This window comes from Callorhinchus milii, unplaced genomic scaffold (genome assembly GCF_018977255.1).
Source record: "Callorhinchus milii isolate IMCB2004 unplaced genomic scaffold, IMCB_Cmil_1.0 Scaffold1, whole genome shotgun sequence".
Classification (NCBI taxonomy): domain Eukaryota; kingdom Metazoa; phylum Chordata; class Chondrichthyes; order Chimaeriformes; family Callorhinchidae; genus Callorhinchus; species Callorhinchus milii.
The window spans coordinates 50,437,864-50,461,822 of record NW_024704742.1 but is presented as its reverse complement, the minus strand read 5'-3'; the positions used below and the strand labels follow the sequence as shown (position 1 = coordinate 50,461,822).

General features: G+C 39.3%; 1 protein-coding gene across 2 annotated transcripts in view; it reads right to left on the bottom strand.

The window, feature by feature from the left end:
- The window catches only part of LOC103178136 (gamma-aminobutyric acid type A receptor subunit beta1), a 176,580-nt gene that overhangs the window by 60,901 nt on the left and 91,720 nt on the right, over window positions 1–23,959 (bottom strand). For both annotated transcript variants that reach the window (XM_007892704.2, XM_007892705.2), the window contains exon 4: window positions 10,920–11,140. In XM_007892704.2, coding sequence (XP_007890895.1) covers window positions 10,920–11,140 — 221 coding nt within the window. The remainder of the gene's footprint in view (window positions 1–10,919; window positions 11,141–23,959) is intronic.

The following is a 23,959-nucleotide window of genomic DNA, read 5'->3' as shown; positions in this document are numbered from 1 at the left end:
TTGGAAAGGAAAGCCAATTCAACAAAATAAAGCTACCTGTGCCATCTACTTGGATCTGGGATATATTAAAGTCATCCCTTTCAAATCTCGGGGGAAATAAAACAGTTTAAAAAAGAGGTCTCACACTCTCCCTCCCTCTGTAAGTGGAAGGAATGGACAGAAAAATGTGCATGAAATATTGTTAAATGCTGAGAAAGGAAATATTTCCCCAAGGATGAGCTGAGTTTAGGGCATTGGAGATTCAGGAAAGAACATTTGCAAGTTTGACCAATGTCTAATCATTTTATTGTCATTTGGTTTCATTTTAGAGAAAATGCTTATTCCACAATTGTGAGCACAATTTTAGCATGATTGAGTTACTAATTAAAATATGATTCAAAACCTTATGGTATTTAGAAACGTCGGGTTTAATCTTAGCAGAATTCCTTACTTAGGAATCCAAGTCCCACAAGTGAGGTTCCTTCTGGTAACTAAGTAGTCACACCAGCCTATGAGTACCTTTGCACAATCTTTTTGAATGGACTGAGTGAAATTCTATTGGAAACCTGTTAAGAAAAGTAACACAAATCAGGTTCCTTCTCCAAAATGGAAGTGAACATTGTAATATGGTGATGTGTTAATTAACATCTATAATGCTATTAACATATTATAACATCACAATTTTCACTTCCATGGATTTTATTTTAAATGATGATAATAATAGTGATGTTGAAATCTATATTGGTTTGTCATCATCCCCATTTCAGTATGATAGTAACACGCAACATCACATGAAAACTCTCATTATTGCTTTTGATTTAGGTTTTAGTAGTTGATGTGTATCAGAATATCTCAAGTAGTTTATAAACTTTGATAATGCATGTGGCTTAATATTATCTTAGCCAAGATTATTCAAACAGGCCAATTCATTTTGCACTTTGCACACAGCAATAGTCCACCCTGAAGTGAATGAGCAATTTTACTTGCACCTGACTAGTTTGGGGAACAATTCCACTTGGGTTTGTACTTAGATGTTTTTCTTCAATTTCTGAATGCACAAATCTTGACATTCTTAAAATCGGTTTTAATTTTGAAGGTAGTTCTTCTCATAAATTTAAGAAATGTTCAAAATTTGCACATTCCAAAATGCTAAGAAAAAAGTCGAAGTCTAAAGTGAGGTGGAATTTCTGCCCCTCTGTCTGGCATTCCGATACTGACATTTCAAGGAATGCAAAGAAACTGGGGATGAGGCACATAAATCTTGGAACTGGTCTTTGGACCCAACTTTGCTGATATTGTCTTTGGGGGGGGAGGGCTGGGGGCGGGGGGAAGCAGGTGTGGTCACTGCAGTGTACTCCAGTGTTTAGGAATAGATGGAGAAATTAAATGTTTCAGCACATGTTCAATACACATTTCTTGTTCTCAAGTATTGCAACCGACACTTTGTTTTTAAAAAAAGGAAAGATTTGACCCTTCTGCCCAATAAAGGGCACAAAGAACAACAAAATTACATTTGTAAAGCGCCTTTCACGTCGGGAAGATGTCCCAAGGTTCTGGACAGACAGATTTTCGGACCCGAGCTGGGGGTCGGGATCGGGGAGTGTGGAGGGCAGGGGGGGAAGCAGAGTGATCGAAGGCATGGTTAAAGAGGAGGGTCTTGAGATGGGTCTTGAAGTAGGCAAGGGAGGGTCAACATGTCATTACATTCCCACTGCAGTGAAAGAGGAGTGAAGTTTGTGTACATTGAGTTGTGTAAAATTTCTGTAAATAATGTGTTAAATAATATTTCGAATTATATTTGCGATGTTTTTATATATATATATTTGAAACATGATCAATCTCATATGAGGGGTTGTGACTAGCTTCGAAGAAGATCCTTGTTCAAGGAGGAGAAACAAAAGACTATTTATGAAAAACAAACTGTTTTCATTCCTTATCAGTCATTTTCTCATGGAAACATGGTCTGCAGCTGGAAAGAGCTATGTTGTATTTATTTTTATAAAGGAACCATCTTGCAAAAGACAAAAGGTGAAAGGTCAACTAATCAACAGGATAAATGGAGATCGATTCGAAAGAGAGAAGGAAGAAATTGGAACTTGGAGTCACGAACCATATTCTAGCTTCTAAAGAATGAAGATGAAGATTACCATTTAAACAATACTAAATGTACAATAATACTTGGATACTTTTGGGTAATATTGAACTGGAAACCGTACAACAATACTTGGTTACCTTTTCATGGAAATATATTTGGATTAAATTGGATATTGCTCCTCTATCTCTCCCGCAGCGTTTGGTTTGGTCAGTTTAAATTGTTGTGAACTACAGTATACGTGGATACGTAAGCATAATTGGATGTATTCTTTTAATAATAATAATAATAATCCTTGCATTTGATATCGCGCTTTTCACGTCGGGAGGACGTCCCAAAGCGCTTTACTGTAAAGTGAATTGACTGTATATTTGTGGGCGAATCCGGCAGCCAATTGCACACAGCAATGTCCCACAAACAGTCGTGGATTGAAAATGACCAATTTATTATTGTTTTGTTTTTTTGGAGGGATTATTATTAGGCGTGTGGAGTAAGGAAACTTGCCCAAGGTTTCGCCCTGCCTTAAATTACTAAATTATAAGTTTAATTACTTATAAGCATTATTAATCTGAATTAATAAACCTTGATTAATTGTACAACGTTTGTGTTAGTCCTTACTTCCCCACAGGGTCACAAATGTAAATTAAATTAACCCTTATAGTTGAGTTATCTGAAGGAAACTATGCAGAGAGTGGAATCATCCACGGTCAGATCGGGGTGGTGGGGGGGGCAAAAGGAGGCTTGGCCCTCCAAGACCAAAGCATTCACTTTAACATTAAGTCATTTTTCACAGAGATAAAGTTCCAATGCCTACATTTACCGTTGTCCTCAATTTGAGGCCAATGGTAAAGGTAAGGTAAAGGTATTTTTTTTAATGGCCTCTCTTTATCCATGGGAGCTTCTGTCTGTCCATCTCGGCAAATGACACAGACAGACAGAGGCTCTGGTCGATAGAGATACAGAGTTTTTTTGAAATTTATTATTTAGAATTTTCCACTGTCTATAATGATGTTGACATAGGGATACCAGTGTCTTTACAGACAGCAGGAAATTCAAATATATGTGAAGCATCCATGAATATAGATGTTGATCAAGTTGTAGATACATTTATCAGAAAAAACCCATGCAGACTATTTTCTTCATTGTGAATCTGTTTTGAATACATTCAGTAAACACTTTGTGTATATGTTTATACATTCTTTTTAAGTTTTTAGAACTGGAAATATAGTTGTTATTTTAACATTTCACTCTTGGTTTTCAACAAGTTTAACATTTCATAATTTTTTAAAAAGAAAAACCTTTTTTGTTAAAAATACTTTTAACATTTCACGGGTCCCCTCGCCCCATGAACTTCTTGATCCGCCCCTGTCAACAGTATGAGTCGGGTTGTAGAAATAAAAAATGTAATTGATGTGGAGAAGGAACAAGAGAATATATCCCACCATATAAATCACTTCCATCTAGTGGCTGGGTTGCCTGAGAACTCACTAAACTTACCCCATGGATACAGTGAACAGTTCACTGTAGTTGTTTATAGATAGCTGTAGAGAAATCCTTTTATAAAAACATAAATATTAAAAACAGTGATTTCTATTTTTGATAGGGAAACTGACAAATGATGGGTATAAAGAGGACAATGAACAAATGATGTGAAGCAAAGGTTCCTTTGATTAAATGTGAATGTTGAACAGAGACAGGAAAATAACTGGACCAGCTATACCTTTGACAAGATATCAGTGATACTTATCACCATGACAGGTAGCTGCCAGAGAGTGGAAGAACAAACGGCTGCATTATTAAGAACTGAACGTAGCACTACTTGACTATCCAGGAGAATAATAATGTGCAGCAAATGAATCACTTACACATTCTTTCTGATTTATTTCTATCCGTGGGCAATAAAATTAATTAGTTGTTTAACTGGAGCTCCTGCATGCTGTTTAAAATGGTATCTCCAACATATTGATTGTCTCTAAGTCTTTGTACACATCCACACTGCTTATGTGCAATACACAGAGATATGAGCACAGAAAAGGAATTTAAATACCTGGCATAGCTGCAGTAATGAAATATCATTCAGTTAGTCATTAGCATTTGACTCTTGACCCACATCATTTGCAGAAATATCCACATGTATACTGATGACATACAAATCCATATCTGTTCTTCCACCCTTGAATCCACATCCATTGATGTTCTGACCACCTGCCTGTCAATATCAAATCTGGATCAACTTAATGTCAACAAAACAGGAGCCATTCTTTTTGGCTATCCTGCCAATGTCTCCTTTCCTCTGGGCAACCTTACCTCAACCTTACCTCAACCTTAGATGTCAGCCTGGCTCAGTTGTAGTACTCCTGTCTCTGAATAAGAAAGTTGTGAGTTCCAGCCCCATGTTGGAACTTTGAACTTACAGTCTAGGCTAGCTATGCAAACCAATGCTGTTTGGTTAGAGGTGCCTTCCTTGGTTGACATGTTAAACTGAGGTCTTGTCTGCCTGTCTAGATGGATAAAACTCCCATGACACTATTTGACAAGAGAACGGAATTTCACCTGGTGTCTTGGCAAACAGTCTCCTAGTGAAGAATTGTATTGCGAAAATTGGCTGATGTGTTCGCCTACAAAATACATTCATTACGCTCTACAGTAAATCCTGTGAAACACTTCGAAAGAAACATAGCCTCAGTGTTTAGTTCGATCCTCAACTCTCCTTCTTACAGCAGGTCTCTGATAAAGACCACTTTTCTTTACTTCTGTCCTACCTTTTGCCCAATGTGGTCAAAATGCTTATCCATGCCTTTATCCAAAGCTCTTCCTTCAGATGCGATGTTAAACTGAAGTCCCGCATGCCTGTTCAGGTGAAGGTTAAAGATCTCATGGCACTATTCGAAAAGAGAAGCAAGTTTCTCCCGGTGTCCAGGCCAACAAACCCCCAAATAAAATTGGACATTTATTTCATGGCTGTATGTGGGATATTGCTGTGTGCAATTAGCTGCGCTTTTGCTTACGAATGCCTACAAATACACAATCAATCATTTCACCGTAAATCCAGTGGAGCACTTTGAGAAATCCTTTCGACATGATAAGGAACAATACCAAATGCAAGGATTACTATTATTACCTTGAGAATTGACTTCTGCAATTACCCACTATTACTATTATACACTATCTAATCACAAACTCCAACCACAAAATTTGGCTGCTAATAGCTTTCTCCGCTCAAGGTTTGTGCATCAACTCCATTCTTGCCAGGCTCCAAAGATTGACTTCAATATCCTCACTTTCACCTACAAATCTCTACACATCCTTATGCATCCCTACTTCTGTGACTTTCATGACCCAACTGTGCAGCGCCTTGGGACGTCCTCCTGACGTGAAAGGCGCTTTATAAATGGAATCTTGTTGTTGTTGTTGTTGTTGTTGTTCTGCAGCCTCGGTCACCTGTCTCCCTTTTCCGCCTGATAACTTCATTCTACACTATGTTCCTTGTCCCCTCTTCTCCACCATCAGCAGTTGAGCCTTCAGCCACTATGTTGTTGCCCCCAACTGGAACTCCGTCACTAAGTCACCATGCACGGGTAACAGATATTCGCACTTTAACTTGAGTCAGACTTGAAACCATACAAAGCTAATTCTGAAAGCAAAGCACAAATTTACCCAACTGTTTATCTTCTACTAAAGGGGTACACATTGAAAGCCTTTATCTGCAGACATGGGGTCACCTTCCACATGTACGCGGATGACACCCAACTCTATCTCTCTGTCTCCACTCTTGATTCTAGGACAACTGACGTCCTAACAGATTGTCTGCCAGACATGAAGTCCTGGATGAGAGCCAACTTTCTACAGCTGAATCTCAGCAAGACTGAGGCCCTCCTGATTGACTCGCGCCAGGACCTCTGCACCTCAGGCATTGGCAGCAGCAGCATGCATGGTTACACACTCCACCTCACCAGGCCAGTCAGGAACCTAAGCATCTTGTTCGACCCTCAACTGTCCTTTCTCCCCCTATCCGTGCCATGGCCCGCTCTGCCTTCCCCCACCTCCGCAACATTGCCCGACTCCGCCACTCTCTCACCTATCAGGCCGCCAAAAGCTCATACATGCATTCGTCACCTCAAGGCTTGACTATGGAAACTCCCTCCTTGTCGGTCTCCCCAACTCTTCCCTCCACAAGCTGCAGATCATCCAGAACTCTGCAGCTTGTGTTCTCTCCCTCACCAGGCCCCGTGATTCCCATGACTCCCACCCTCGCCTGGCTCCACTGGCTCCCCATCCCCCAGAGGATAGATTTCAAAATCCTCGTCCTCACCTTCAAGGTCCTCCATGGCCTTGCCCCCTCCTATCTCTCTGACTTGCTAGCCCCCTATCAACCTGCTTCAAGACACGACTCAAGGCCCTCCTTTTTGATCATGCCTTTAGTCGCCCTCCTACCTCTCTGCGCTCTCTCATCCCAACCCTGGCCTCGCCATGCTTGGGTCCTGATCCCTGACTATTCAATGCCTTGGAACGTCCTCCCGATGTGAAAGACGCTTTACAAATGTAATTTTGTTGTTTGTTGTTTAGCCTGGCAGTGCCTTTCTTTAGGTCATACACTTCACGAGTTGGGTTCATCATTTGCTAAGTGTACAGGTTCCCTTAATTATATAACCACCTGTAATTCCTGTCATTGGTTATTATTTTTATCATTAAAGACAACTCTAATTCTCTTTTTGCATTTGCGCAAATTTTCATTGAGGCTGTTAGCCCAATGAACAAATTAGACCCCAGTGCAATCGTCAATATACAATAGATATTTAACACAGGTTGTAATACTTGCTACTTATGTATCAGTGTTACAAATCTTATGAATTCTGATAAGCATTTGCAAGCTTAACACATTTTTTATGCTTTTTGAATACTCTTGGTCAATCTTTAAAATTAACCCAGTTAGAAATGTGTAATGTTTGGGATTAATGATAAAGTATCTGATAATCACTTAAAATCTGTCCTTGCATCACAATAGAGCCATTTTTACTTTAACCTTTTTTTATAAAACATTTATATCCATTGAAAATTGTACAGTGTGATGTGCTACTTATCATTGGATTAACACCTGGTGAGAAATACATTCCAAGGCCTGTCGTAATTATTGCCTGGTCCAGGGGTGTTTTAAATGAAGTGCCATCACAGAACACAACATGATGCAGATTAAGAGACACAGTTTATTCTGTGAGCATGGAGTAAGGAGAACCCGTATAACAACAACAACAATATTACATTTGTGTAGAGGCTTTCACGTCGGGAGGGCATCCCAAGCGCACATCAAAGCATTAATGCTGATGACATTTTTCTGTACGAGTTTCATAATCCAAGTATCCAAGGCTTTGTTTATTCTACTAATTTATTCATATCAAAAGTAAATAAGAGACACATCAGCCATCAGTGCACTATAGTTAGTAAAAAGGTTAACTTGAATTTGATGCATCGCCTTCACTGAGGACTGCTGTATAATATAATAATATAATATAATATCATTAATTAACCATCTAAGATTTGGTGCTTGTGTGCTGTCAGAAATATAACAAGAGTGTAATAAGATTTCACTCTGTGCAAACCTGTATCTATGGTTTAAGCATGGATTTGTACTTTAAATTGGCTGCATTTTACGTTTTGCACGTCTGCACCTTTAGTGCTGATAATACTAAAAACTATGGCATTGATTTTCAAGTTCATTTTTGATGATTTTTCACAAAAACTATCAGGGATTCAGAATCCCCTGCCAATCCATCCCCATGACTTACTGTGCCTCCCTTATAATTAACAGAGAAAATGTGTTTGTTCCTCTTGTACTGACATTTAGATTGCTTAATCATGTCATTTCTGGTGAATGTGTTTACCTTTCTTTCTTCTCAGCCCGGGGCCAGGACTGATGATCCTCTTTAGTCAGGTTCTTACACTTTTTTGTTACCTACTTATTGTAGGTTTGAGTGACCCTGTTTAATATGTCCCGCGATCGTCTCATAAACCTTCTTATATCTTAATCTGTGGGGTTAATTTTGAGGTACTTAACACATCCATGATGATGACTCCTGGCAATGTCACTCCAACTAAATTTCAGACTGGTATTTCTTGAAGTTGGATTGACACGTGTGATATAGCTCCACTTACTAGGAGTCCCAACAAAAAAAAATTAAGAAATCCAGTAAGAAATACTGCAAAATTTACCCCATTTATTCTATGTTATTCAAATATAATAAGATAATAATCCTTGCATTTGATATAGCGCTTTTCACTTCTTCAAGACATCTCAAAGTGCTTCACAGAATATACTGTAAAGTGAATTGACTGTATATTTGTGGGCGAATCATGGCAGCCAATTGCGCACAGCAGAAATATGTTGCATGTGTATTAAAAATTTAGAAGAAAGAAGCATAAACACATTCACCATAAATGACATGACTAAGCAATCTAACTGTCAGTACAAGAGGAATGAATTGAAACATATTCTCTTTGTTAATTATAAGGGAAGCATAAAAAGTCATGAGGCGAGATTAGCGGGGGCCTCTGAATCCCTTAAAGTTTTTGATAAAAATCTACATTTCTACACTTCTCTATCTGTTTCTATTCTATAATCGGTCACCTTTGCTTTCTATCCTTAACACTTTCCTGACAGATTGTTGTTATGGTTTCACTTTCCCTCTGGAGTCTTTAAGGTTGTAGAATATTAGTACAGATTATGCATCTAATAATTTATATTCCTTTGTGGCACCCAAAAGCCTCATGATAATGAGAGAGGTGGGAATTCATTAATGGGCCATTAAACTCACCTCTCTTTGCCGCAGTATATCAAGTTCATTCCTGTGGTACTGTGCTCTGTGGCTACCCTTTTATTGCACATAAATTTCCACAAGATGAACACATCTCTCCTTCTGACAGATTAGATGTCCTCTGTGAACTTGATAACATTTCCTGTAACAAATCCATGGCGGATTCAAAGAACTGAACTGGTTCATTGTTACACCACCCGACCACACACAGACATGCTGCACAACATGCCTGAACTTCAGGCTGAACTGAGCCCTGCATAGAAAGTTTAATGCGGAACACGCCCACAGCATTGGATGAAACTCTGTCAAGTCTCTTTTCAGTTATTTGGGAAAGATAATTTGAAAGTATTAGTATCAGAGAATCGAGGATTTAATGGATGTGGTAACGTTATGTTTCTTGAATGTACCGTATACATAAGCTAGTTACCACTGCTCAACTGCAGTTTTCTTTCTCATTATGTTCACCTGCTTTTAAAGGGGATGTCACTTTAGAATCACAGAAAAGGATTAATTACATTTCATCACAATAATATAATACAGTATTCATTACCAATTTCTCACTGAAGACAATGGAAGCTTGACAGTCAACAAAAGCGCACATTTTCATTTATTGTTCTCTTATACAAAACATCTCATTATCTTGTATTATCTGTCATCTTATGGAAATATTCAATTATCCTGTGTTCATTGCCCCGTTATATTAAAAAAAATCCCATGTTTACTGACCTCCTGTACAAATACCTGTTCCGTCCTGTATTCCTGCTTGCTATCATTCAATTTTTTAAACAGGTGCGACTTTTCAAGTAAAGGCAGAAAATAGAGAACGCCAAAGCAAATTAAGTTAAATAAACACAAAATTCCATTTGGAATTGAAATTGGAAGTACCACTCTGCAATGGATATCCAATAAAGTTTCCCACTGAGTGCCATTTCTGTTCCTTAATATCTCCACACAATGTGTTCTCACCCTCTGCTGTGCCTTCTGTGGAGTGCAAATGGTTTTGCACAGGATGGAAGGAGTGAATCCTCCCAAGCCACTGGCATATTTATTGTGCCTCCTTATAGGATCGCTGCACGTTGCGTTGTGTAGGGGTTGTCCTTTGGATGAGATGTTAAACTGAGGCCCCATCTACCTGTTCGGGTGGATGTTATGTTAAAGATTCAAAAAGAGAAGGGAGTTTCTCCTGGTGTCCTGGCCAACAATCTCCCAAGATAAAAAAAAATGGTCACTCACTCCCTGGGACACTGCTGTGCACAACTGGCTGCCATTCTTCGCCCACAAAATACTGTCAATCCACTTTACATCCTGTGAAGCACTTTTATATCCTGTGAAGCACTTTGAGATGTCTCAATGTGATAAGGCGTTATATCGAATGCAAGGATTATTATTATTAGATTGGTGTAGGAATGGAAACAGTTGTTAGCCAGAGTATGGCAAGGTCATACCTGGATAAAGAAAAGGGTGAGAAGGCAAATATTGAGGGGTGGAGAAAAAATAAAGAGAATTTGTTTTTAAAACATTAGAATCAGAAACTGGGAGGCCTGGTGAATTGGTAACCTAATATTTTTATTTCATCCCCGATTAATGGAATGAAAGTCTCCTAAATCTGGTGGTTGTAAGATTCCTACATGAAATGAGTGTGAAGAGTTACAGTCCATCTCCCAAGTGGGCATGGGTTCAAAGCACAAAAGTACTCTTAATTTGATGCTAAATTCACTAACTCACTGAGCCACAACAGGATGCTCAACTGAGCTATGGATGGAGCAGAGTAGGCTTAATTTTTCATCCGTCGTTGTATTATTTTAGGCACAAGAATGCTGGATACTGACTTTGGATGCTCAAAAGGGGAAACTGTTTCATGTTACTGCATTAACATTATATTCCCTGCTGAGCGCAACAGTCTCCAGGGGAAAAGAAAGTTAAAGAACAGAAGCGTCATGTTATGGCAGTGGGCAGATTGCACGGAAACCTTTAGCCCCACGCTGACATTCAAGCCAGTAACCTTTTCATTCTATTCTCCAGCTGTAATTAATACAAACCTCAAGCCATAAAGAACTGTTCCGTCAGGATGTAGTCGAATCATACGGTTCTTCACTGTAACTCCATGCACAAAGGATTTCTTGTCATTAATGAAGTAGGTATCAGGCACCCAGAGCTGGTCAGCCACCCTGTTGTCTAGAGTGAGGTTCAAAGGTATTCCAGAATAAGACAGCCTCTTGTCTCTCCAGGACTGCTGAAAGTACATTGTCAGAGTATAATCCTATGGAGAACAACAACATAAATGATATCTGGTTACTTTTATATTGACATTCAAATATTTTGTCAGTCAATTATTTATCTACTCAGTAATTTTACACAAGCGCATAGCTAAGGCATCACTGCTTGTTTTTATTACAGTGGGTATAAATGCTGTCAGCCTGGCACAGTGGAAGCACTCTCACCTCTGTGTCAGAAGGTTATGAGTTCAAGTCCCACCTCAGGACTTGGAATCATAAAGTCAAAATTGTCACTGCAGTGCTGGGGTTAGGCTGCATTGTCGGAGGTGCCGTCATTCAGATGATACTTTAACCCGAGGTCTCGTCTGCCTGTTCAGGTGAAGGTTAAAGATCCCATGGCATTATTCGAAAGGTTTCTCCCCGTGTCCTGGAGGACAAATCCAGCAAATAAAATTGGTTGCCCCCCACCCCACTCCATGGCTGACATTGCTGTGCGCAAACTGGTGCACCTACAAAACACGGTTATGGGGTCTTTAACATCCAACTGAACAGGCAAGCAGACTGCTATTTAACATCTCTTCCGAAGGACAGCACCTCGAACAAAACAGCACCTCCCCTGGACTGTATTGCAATCTGTTTTTAGGCTGATAGTTCTATGTCTGGACATAGGGCTGTAACCCACAATCTTCTGACTTTGAAGCGGAGGTGCTCCCAACAAAGCCAGGCTGACACACGTTTAGGTTGCAGGTTAATGATATTGAAATGAAAACAATTATAGGGTGGACTTTTCCTTTCATCCTGAATGCATTAAACAGAAATTGAACCCTAAATCTAGAATAAAAATTATTACTTCTATACAATTGATTAATATTTATTCCATGGCATTTCACAACAGCAAATAAACATTAGGAAGACTGTTAGATTAAACCTCAATATGTTTGGATAAGGAGGCGGAGAAATCAGCCTGCTCTTACATACTGACATTAAGGCTGAGACTGATAGATTTTTAAAAAATAGAGGGATTAGGGGATATGGGGATCGAGCAGGTAATTAGTGTTAGTTCTGAAGATCAGCCATGATCTTATCAAATAGCGGGGCAGGCTCGAGGGGCCGAATGGCCTACTCCTGCTCCTAATTCTTATGTTCTTATGTTCTTATTAATTTGTGCAGTGTTGTTGGCTGAGGACAGAAACAGCCTTGTCTTTGATGTCCTTCATGAGTAAAGAGACTGCTGACCCTTCATATCCAGACTCACGCGGAAAAAATGGTCACTTGGGAAGTGTACAGGAGAGTCATTAGTGCTGGTGGAACCATGCTACAGCATTGCCATCAGGAAAGGAGAGAAAAATCGTGAGAAACTAACTTCGCTTGCAAAATAAAACAACAACTTCAACAACAACTTCACTTAGGAAGGAATCTTACAACCACCAGATTTATGACTTTCAGCCCATTAAATGCAACAACTTGCATTTGTAATAGCACCTCCTCAAGTGGAGCATGATCCGAGCCAGTGGGAGAGTGGGGTCACTATACTTTGCAGTATATCCTATGAATCAATTTGAGACATTCTTCCGACATGAAAGGGGCTATATTAAGTGTAAGGATTATTTCTTTCCTATTGTTATTTAGTGCCTAATTTGATTTATATTTGAAATGATCAATTTTCACCAGGGACTCAGTTGAAGTATTGTACTCAGTAATGAGATCCCAGCCGAGTGTTTTCATAACAACTGGGGGCAGTATTAAAGAGAAATATTTGAAAAAAAGTAAAACAATCTGTGAGCTCTCCCACATCATTAGAGCTTTGTTTTAAAAAAAATCTTTCTTATGTGTAGCATCACAGTGATACTGCTGTTAAGGCTGTCTTAATTGAATGGCATTAGGGGAATAATTGTGAGGGGAATAATTGTAAAGTCCTGGTACATGTAAGAAACCTTTTGAAACAAATAATTTTGGGCCAGGAACACTTAATGAATGATTCTAATACAGTATTATTTCAAATACTATTTTTTATTTTTTTCAAATACCCTGTATGAAACATGAGGCTAAATGTTAGAGAAAAGCTACTTTCTTCAGCTAGAAAACGCTGCTTATTAAAATTTGCCGGTGTACTCTGGGTAACACTTAATTAAACCATTCAGTACATATGTGATTGCGTTGCCTATTTATAAAATAGAAGTACCCATGGTTCTTAGTGTAGTGAATTTTAACTTGATATAATATAATGGACAATCAGACAATGTTCCCGGCAGGGTGAAACCTTAGGCTAGTTTCCTTCTCCACACATGCCCTTGTTTACCTAGCAGTAAGTTGGATTGCCAGATCGCTTTCCAGGGATAATAATCTCTTAAAAAAAAGAATAAAACAAAATAATTTGGTCACATGACTGCTTGTGGGACACTGCTGTGTGCAATTGGCTGCCACGTTTCGCCCGCTTTACAATATATTCTGTTAAACCTTTGAGACAGATCAATGACGTGATAAGGCGTTATATCAAATGCAAAGATTATTATTATTATATCATAGAGCAGATGAGTGCATCATGAGTATTAGGCTACCTCCTGACTCATCAATAAAGTATATCGGATGAAGGGTCCCTCAAGACATGAACACAGACCACATGTGCTAAGAATCATGTGAACGTATAAATTCCATTAACATTTAAGGAGCAATGGTTAATAAACGCTGCTAGTTTTGATTTCAATGCTGCAGCCTTGCACTTGTACTCTGGATTTGAAAGGATCCAAATTTCTGACCTTCCAAAATAAAACGTAGGATCAAGGGAGTTGGGTAGAAGGAGTACAATTTCCAAGTTTGCAAATGATACTAAGCTAGGAAACGTAGTAAACAGTGAGGAGGATAGTAGCAGACAGCAAGAGGACATAGACAGACTAGTAAAATGGGCAGACACATGGCAGATGAAGTTTAACTTGGAGAAATGTGAAGTGATGCATTTTGTGAGGAAGAATGAGGAGAGGCAATAGGAGCTGATGGTAGAATCTTAAAGGGGGGTGAAGAAACAGAGAGATCTGGGGCTTCATATAAGTAAATCTTTGAAGATGGCAGACAGGTAGATAAAGCTGTTAAAAAAGCATATGGGATACTAGGCTATATAAATCGGGGCATAGAATACAAAAGTCAGGAAGTTATGATGAACCTTCATAGAACACTGGTTAGGCCTCAGCTGGAGACTGTGTTCAGTTCTGGGCACCACACGTTAGGAAGGATGTCAAGACATTGGAGAGGGTGCAAAGGAGATTTACCAGGATGGTACCAAGAATGAGGGACTTCAGTTATCAGGAGAAGCTAGAGAAGCTGGGATTATTCTCCTTGGAGCAGAGAAGGTTAACAGGAGACTTAACAGAAGCTTTCAAAATTATGAGGAGATTCGATAGGGTGACAATGGGAAACCACTGGCGGGTGGGTCGGTAACCCAAGGACATTGATTTAAAATAGTTGTTAAAAGAAACAGGGGAGGTGAGAAGAAACTTTTTCACACAGCGAGTTGTTCAGATCTGGAATGCATTGCCTGAAAGGGTGGTGGAAGCCGATTCAATAACAGCTTTTAAGAGAGAAGTAGATAATTATTTGAGGAGGACAAGTTTGCAGGGCTATAGGGAGAGCGCGGGGGAGTGGGATTGATTTGGAAGCTCTTTTAAAAGAGCTGGTACAGACAGGAAGGGCTGAATGGCCTCCTTCTGTGCTGCATAATTCTATGATTCTATGAAGGGTGAAATTTACCCATGCTAAACCGCGGGTTTGAAGCATGTCAATTGGAACCTTGATACATTTAATTGCTGACACGAAGAGATACCTTGAAATAACGATTCAAAAACGTGATTGTATTTTACATTGATGTCTGGTGACTTCAAGTAAAATTATGCCACCTGCTGCAATATTCTGCATCCATCGTAAGAATAATTGTCATAATTCTCATCCCATTATTTCAGTCTTCCTTTGAGGAGACTTTGTTTTAGAATTTACAACAATAATAATAATAATCCCTGCATTTGTTATAGCGCCTTATCACGTATTCTAGACATCTCAAAGTGCTTCACAGAATATACTGTAAAGTTAATTGACTGTAGATTTGTGGGCAAAACGCGGCAGCCAATTATGCACAGCAGTGTCCCACGAACAGTTTTGGATTGAGTGACCAAATTATTATTATTATTTTTTTTGAGGTATTATTATCCCCGGAAAAGCGATCTACCAATCTGCTAACAGCCCGGTTCCTACTTCTGCTAGGTAGACAGAGATTGTGTGGAGTAAGGAAACTTGCCCAACATTTCGCCCTGCTGGGGATCGAACCCAGGTCTCTCGCCTTGCGAGGCGAGTGCTCTAATCATTGAGCTATAGAGCTCCAATCACTGAGCTCCACAGTACAAAGCATTAATGTATTTATACACATGATCATGTGAGTATAACTGACAGCTTAGTAACATTTTGGGCATTTATTGAAAAAGATATTTTGAAAAAGATGTGACAAAAGCATTTTCTTCTGTTGCAGAGGCAATTAACTGCTCTAACCACTTCTGTGTTTTTTCTCTCTCTCTCCCTCCGCACTGTACGTTCTTTCATTTGTTCTTACCTGAATGAAAGTAGCAATTAGGAATTGCTTAATTGGAGTTTTTAAATAATGTAATTGACTGTTACCTAATGAAACTGTAATTTCCCACTGCCACTATCTGAGATTTAGAAATCTTTTGTAGGCAAACTCATCGTTAATGAACGATGCTACATCTTTAACTCAATTTAAACTGGTTGGTGCTGCTAGTTATATTTCACAATTAGCTTTAATGAATCTAACTAGCTTATTTAAGTAGGAACCTGGTTGTGAGTCAATTATTTAGCATACACTTGTGGAAACGCATTATAGTGACTTGGTTAAATGCTGCGTAGTTTAAAGTGCGAGTGTACTGTGGATATATGAGAACAGGAAGCATGATGCTCTTGCACTAAGGATGACTGACTTCTGAGTTGTTAGCTCCAGCTTGTCCAGTTGGCTCAGGAACTGGATGACCGAGACTGACAGAGAGAATTGACATGAGTGCTACCAACTGAGTCAGGTTGCCATTTTATATAGAAGCCTGGGATTTAGGGTGAAGATTAAATTACACTACAAGCCGCCAAAACCCTCATACATGCTTTCACTACATCCAGGCTTGACTATGCAAACTCATTGGTAGTCGACCTCCCCAACTCCTCCCTCCATAGGCTGCAGATCAGCCCATGTCATCTCCTGCACCAGACTCCGTGACTCTATCACCCTCATCCTTGCCCGACTCCACTGGCTTCCCATCACACAGAGGATACAGTTCAAGATCCTGGTCCTCACCTTCAAAGCGCTCCATTGTCTTGCTCCCCACTATCTCTGCGACCTCCTAACCCCCTATCATCCTGCTCGCTCCCTCCGCTTAGTGGGCTCCGGGCTGCTTCACGTCCCCGGCCTCGCTCGTCCCACTATTGGCGGGTGGGGCTTCTGCCACTCTGCCCCCACCCTCTGGAACTCCATCCCACAGACCCTCCGCCTCGCCCCCTCCCTTGCCTCCTTCAAGACCCATCTCAAGACCCTCAAGCAAGAGCCCTGGGTTTGACTCCCGGCAGGGCAAAACCATAGGCAAGTTTCCTTAGTCCACATGCCTAATAATAATCCCTCAAGAAAAAAGACAATAAATTGGTCACTTCATTCTATGACTGTTTGTGGGACACTGCTATGCGCAATTTGGCTGCCGCATTTCGCTGATATTATATCTACCCTCCCTGACCCCGACCTCCAGCTCGGATCCGAAACTCTATCTGTTCAGCGCTTTGGGATGTCCTCCTGATGTAAAAGGCGCTTTAAAAATCTAATTTTGTTGTTGTTGTTGTTGGTTGCCTACTTTAATAGCAGACAAACTATTACATTTTGAGTTGCTTAAATGGTTAAAAGAGGCAGATCTCAACGAGTGGAAAACTCAGGCATTGTGGCAGAGTTGTCATTTGATATTCCAAGATAAGCTTGGATTCAAATGCAAATGCTGCATCCTCTTGGAATACCAAACACTGCATATATTGGACCAAAACCAACGCTTAAGTACTTTGTTTGTGCCAATGTCTGCTACCTTCTTGTGTGACTGCCTACATGTTTCGTAAGTGTTAATTATTCTTGTTTGTATTGCTGAGGATGTGTGCTTGTTTGCCACTGAACTGGATGTAAAACACATCTTCTGTCATGGTATAGTAATATAATAATAGTCCTTGCATTTAATGTAGCGCTTTTCACATCTTCTCGACATCTCAAAGCGCTTCACAGAATAGACTGTAAAGTGAATTGACTGCATATTTGTGGGCGAAACGCGGCAGCCAATTGCACACAGCAGTGTCCCACAAACAGTCGTGGATTGAAAATGACCAATTTATTATTGTTTTATTTTGGAGGGATTATTATTAGGCGTGTGGAGTAAGGAAACTTGCCCAAGGTTTCGCCCTGCCTGGAATTGAACCCAAGTGTCTCGCTTGCAAGGCAAGTGCTCTAACCAATGAACTACAGGACTCCATTCTGTATAGATCTATCAATGTTTTGTTCCAGGAGCTTTGTCTGCATTTTTCAATGCAGCTGCCAGTGTTTGTCTATTTCCTCAGAGAAGGAGCAGAGTCATAATTTAATGCAAAACCTCCCTCCCCCCACATTGAGTAAAGAACACAAGAGATACAGAATGACTTCATTAATTGAATGACTTCAATATCGATTTCTCTCATGTCAGTTGTAGTTCAATTACTGTGGAAGACCAAAACCCTATATAACACAGTTTGAACCCTGCATAAATGTTATGAAAAATTCATGTCAATCATTGAATCCTCCACTGCAATCTATTCAATACAATGAAATGACAAATAAGACTTGTTTTTCGTGTGAGCACAGACTGTGATTTTTATTAAGACAAATTATATTAACCTTTATCAAATGTCAGAATACAAAATGTAATAACTACAGTCACTATTACAAAGAATATTTTATTAAATAAGGACAATTCTGCTCCGATCTGTTGAATTGTTTTTAACATAAATCACAATTTCAGGTGCATCTATTGTGACAAAGGTGGTGGTGTCAATGCTGAATAGTATTTTCAGAGAAATCAGTGTGCTAGCCTTTGGTGGATGGATCATACGATTATATCCCATGCACCACTTTTGCAATTGCACAATTGTGCAGAAAGGGAAAATAAAATGCTTATTCCTTTAAATTTCCAATACCAGACTTATTTTAAAGCAATTGCAGTGGAGAGCTCAGGATGATTTGTAATAAATGGCATTTCAACTTTTTAAATGGTTACTAAAAGTTACAAAGGATCATGTTTATATTAAAGATTCTATGGCACTATTTGAAAAGTGAAGGGAGGTTTGCTGGATATCCTGGTATTCTGACAAACAATCCCTGGAAAACATTCATCATTTACTCCATGGCTGTTTGTGGAACACTGATGTGTGCAAATTGGTTGCTTTGTTTGTCCACAAAATACACAGTCACCACTTAATAGTATATCCTGGGAAGCACTTTGAGACTTTCATGATGTGATAGGCAGCTATATTAATTGCAAGGATTATTATTGTTATTTCGTCCACAAAATATACAGTCAATTTACTTCACAGTATATTCTGTGCAGCGCTTTGAGATGTTTCAAAGATGTTATAAGGCGCTATATCAAATGCAAATATTATTATTGTTGTAGTTTAAATATCTTGGTTTTCAGTGATTGATCAGCCGGACCAATAACACTGCCACGTTATATATGAATAAGTGTTACTTTTCTTAATATATTTGAGAATCCAAAGATGATTATTCCTAAAAGTAACAACAATAATAATAATAATTACTATTAATAATAATGATGATGTAGAGGCATACCGAGACAGGAATAATAATTTCAATGTTGATAAGTGAATGTGTTTATTAGAATTGCTGAAGACAGAAGCTAACTATGACCTAATATAAATTACTTACCTGCAACTGCAATAAATATTAACTATTAATAATAAGTATTATAAATGTTGTTTATATTAACAACATTTAATTCCGAACAGTGATTCTATGATTGATGGATACACTGAACTAGAAAGTTGTATTAAAAAAAAACAGACAAGGGCATTCATTAAAGGTAAGTGGAACAAAGAAGTTAAAACCAACCCGAGAGTTTTTGCATAATTATTTCTGGACAGTAATGGATCAACCCCCGTATGCATTTTGCCAAATACTTATTCCATGTAATAATGTATAATACGAGGCACTTTTCAAAGCAAGGGCAGAAGAAAGCTCAGGATGATTTATAATAAATGACATTTTAACTTTCTCTTTGAAAATCGTAGGGTAAATTGTTACCATAGAACCACATCTCTCCTCAGTGTGAGAGTAGTTTACTGTCAGTGGGCTGAATAGGACTGACAAGTTGGATCCATTGTTCAGCACTAAAGACACCTACAGAACAAGATAATAATAGAACAATTATTAAATCATCAGCATGACTCATATTGAGTCCCCAGTCCATGAAAATGACCGACAAAAACCTTCAACATGGCTTTGTCTTGTATTAGGATAGTCAGATGGTGCCAGCATTCAGAAATAATTCTTCTGTTCAACATCTTAACATATATTTTTCTCTGAATAAAATAAATAGGGATTAATTTTATGTCTGCTGGGAGTAGGTGAAAATGCCAGCCAAACCTGAATATTGTGCTAAAAGTACAAATGAACTCAGTAAAATATTTCAAGATACACTTAATGACTATAAATAACGAATGGTCTTCCATTGTTTAATTTAGGTATCAGGATAACTAAAAGTTAATAGGGCCAATGGTAGTCTCCAATATTTTCCTGTGTATTATTGGGGTAATATTTGCAGCATCCCTTAACTATCATCGGCATTAACTTTTTCGCACCAGGTGGCAGCATACCTCTCCAGGTCTGTGGTTTATCCCTGTCGTGTCCCAATGCCTACTTTATTTTATTTTGAGCTGATTTTTTTTTGGTTTATAAATTTTACGTTTTTTAATTTTTTTTTAAAGTTCAATATTTTCAAGCGCGATCTGCCAAGAATGGGTGAAATCCATGCTCCACTGAATCAAAAAATAATGTATTAGAGGAATAAACTATATGAGCAATGACTAAACAAGCTCGGGTTCTTCTGTCTTGAGAGAAGATGACTTAGTCAGGACGTCTTCGAGGCACATAAAATTTGAAATGGAATTTGAAAAGTAAACCCAGATCAATGCTTTAGGATGTACCATGACAATAGAACAAGAGGACATAGGTTTAGTGTTGTAAAGGGCGATTTTGGGGGAGATACCGGGAAGTGCTTCTTTATGCAGAGGGTAATCAACAACTGTAACAGGCAGCCAGGAAAGATGGTACAGGCCAGAACCCACAAAATCATTTCAAAAGCAGTTTGACGCAGTGATGAGGGGACGCTGGGCTTGGTGTTCTGGAGAGATGAGATCGAATGGTTTGAAGGGCTCTCTTCATCGAGACCAATCTCATGATCTGGTGAATCTTTTACTGATTGAGCAAGCTCGGCCTGAGGACTTTGAGTTGATTGGTACTAATTTAATTTGGGGCTGGGGAGAACACAGATTTTTCTGATTAATGACCAGAAGCAGATTTTCCTCCAGGGACAACAAAGGCCAATTATAGCTTCCTGATGTACCCGGCTTTGATCAGCACAAATATTTGAACATACAATCTTTATATGTGTATGGGACAATCTGCAAATTCATTTGGGCACAATCCATGCTCTGGGCTCACTGAACATGTGGATAGGTTTGTCTGCATTCAGAGATAATGTGATAAGCCAAAAAAGGAAAACAACATAGTGAAGTTTATCTGTCTGAGCTCAGTTTACATTGATGCAGTCTGTGTTTGCATTTTAATCTCAGGAAGACTCGAGTTTAAGATACACACTTTAGACCAAGCAGTAAAAAGGATTTATTGGACAGATTTCCGCTTTGCATTTCCGCTTTGCACATGTCTGTGTCAAACCAGTAGCCCAGCCCTCGACTAAATAGAACATATTGATGAAAAACAATTTTGTTTTTAAAATGATTGATCGGTGGAGTATCCTTGACCTCCTGAAGACTTTCTTCATGTAAAGGTGCCAGCTTTGAAGGAACATTTACAAGGACATTTGCCAGAAGGATCAGGCTTAACATTTATATGCTGCACAACAGCTTGGTTTGAGATGGAGTAGAAACAAGCAGATTGCCGTTTGAACTAGGAGTGTCTGTAAGATTTTTTCTGGGTATGCTAAAACCTTATCTGGTCCCTGTCCAGTGTATTGTGACAGATATTTCAGTCTTGGAGAACATACTATGATAAAATGGTACATGTAGATGGGAGCAATTGGTGGATTACTCTGGAATATTGACTGTAGAAATGTATTGATGTTTAAATCAGTGTTTTGTGCTGTCACATATTAGCCAACATGCAATGCTTCTTCCACGTTATACTCTACTTTATTTTTATAATAGGTCAGCCAAAGCAACCCCCGCTTCTTTGAAGCTGCAGCTGAACACCTTGAATATTCTCCTGCATTGGAACATCCAATTATTATTATTCATGTCAAACTAAACTTTACCTAAATCACCAGTAAAACTATTTTTCTCCTCAATAAACCAAAAATATTTATATTCACATCAGAGGCCCGAAATACTGCCTCAGTCCTTATAAGACTGTTTTGTCTTAAACTTTAACATTGTGCAAATTTGTGGTGAAGTCTTACACCAGTCTGAGGCTCTGGGAACATAGCGGGTGACTGCACTGACCAGAGCTGACCGTGGAGGAGAGGGCGAGGGGGAGGGGCAGGAGGAGGTATCCATCCCAGACCAGCACATGTCAGAACCACACCCCGTGCTGCCGACCAGAAGATATCCAGCCCAGCCCAGCCTCCATTCAGCCCAGACCAGTGGACGTCCAGCCCAGACCCCAGAAGGTGCCCACAACCATTGGCTGAAGAAACTCCCAAGACCACAGCTCAGGGAGACTCGTTAATGACCGGCTGAGCAACGCACATGCACACACCCAAGTGTGCGGGACCAGGTAAAGCACACGTGTGTGTGCTAGGGACCGGGCAACACACACACACTTGTGTGAGAGCAGGCAATACTTGAAACCTGGAGGCACTTTGATTTTACTATAGGAATATTAATCATTATACATATGGATGTGGCGTGTGTGTGCCTGTCTCTCCTCCCCCCCTCCCTTACTGAGTCATTGGAATCCTGTAGCGTAGTGCTTAGCACGCTCCTCTCTCAAGCGAGAAGGTCCGGGTTCGATTCTCGGTCGGGACAAAACCTTAGGCAGGTTTCCTTAGTCCACACACATGCCTCTATTTACTGAGCAGTAAGCAGTTACACACTTGTTATTCAATTTAAAAAGATTGGAATTTGGTCACTCAATCCACGACTGTTTGTGGGACACCGCTGTGTGCAATTGTCTGCCGCGTTTCTCCCACAAAATACACAGACACTACACTTTACAGTATATACTATGAAGCGTTTTGAGACGTTTTGAAGATGTGATAAGGTGCTGTATCAAATGCAAGGATTATTATTATTATTATTGTTCAATTGGAATAATTGTTGTTTTTCTGCAGTTCTTAAAAAGAACTTCCAACTCAATGTAAGAATTCTGTGTGGTATTATTTATCCAGACAAAATTATCTAAAAGTTAAATGTTAGATGGAATTTCACGTAACTGGAGAACCTGAGGATTTTTAAAATATATTCTCTGAGGATATCTGAGGATATTAATATATTTTTTATATTAAGAAAGCAATGCTGAATAAACGCATAATTGTGAATATAGTTTTAAGGTACCTTGCTGTTATAAAAATTCTGACAATGGAGTTAATATGACGGTCAGACTCATCGTTTGTGGCAGAACCCAGATTTTTGATAGCACAATGACATGTTCTGTAATCAAAGATACTGACAAGCAGTTGCACATGGTTTAAACCAACCCACAGATTTGCACATGGGTTGTTAATCCAAAAATGTGACTCCATTGGCATTGAAAATTAGGTATTCACAACCTGGATTCGCAAATAGCTATTCCTGCAGGTAACCAGATGTACATCACACTGACGCACAATACTGTGATCTACTTCCAGGCACGTCAGAGCAGAGTTCCATGATTAACTCTGGTTTTAAAAGTGTCTGGATTTTCTACTGTATCTTTCTCCTTTGCGAGAGTTCAATGCTGACAGTTTCAGTGAAATAAGAGTCCTATTTCAGCAAACGCTGAATGACAACATACTTTTTACAACTTACACTCTCAGAATTAAGGGAAATCAGGATTAGATACTCCACTTTCTTCTAGCATTAGGACATCTGGAAAAAATCTGGTAACTTTTCCTGATTTCTCTAAATCATACATTAGCCACTTCAGCACGCTACATCACTATTCAGCATTACCTTACAGCACATTCCTCATTGTGTGTGTCAGCCTGGCGCAGTGATAGCACTCTTGCCTCTGAGTCAGAAGATTGTGGGTTCAAGCCCACATTGGGATTTGAACTCACATAGTCTTGCATAGTCTGAGATAGTGTGTCGACAGAAGGGCCGTCTATGGATGAGACGTTTAACTGAAGACCCATTCAGGTGGACGCTAAAGATACTATGATACTATTCAAAAAGAGGAGTTTCTCCTTTTGTCCTGGTCAGCAATCCTCCAAATAAAATGTTGTCATTCACTTCATGGGCTGTTTGTGGGACATTGCTGCCTACAAATTAGGTGCTGTGACTGTCCACAAATACAAAGTCATTTGGGACATCCTCCTGACATGATAGGCGTTATACCAAATGCCAGGATTCTTCTTCATATTATTATTATT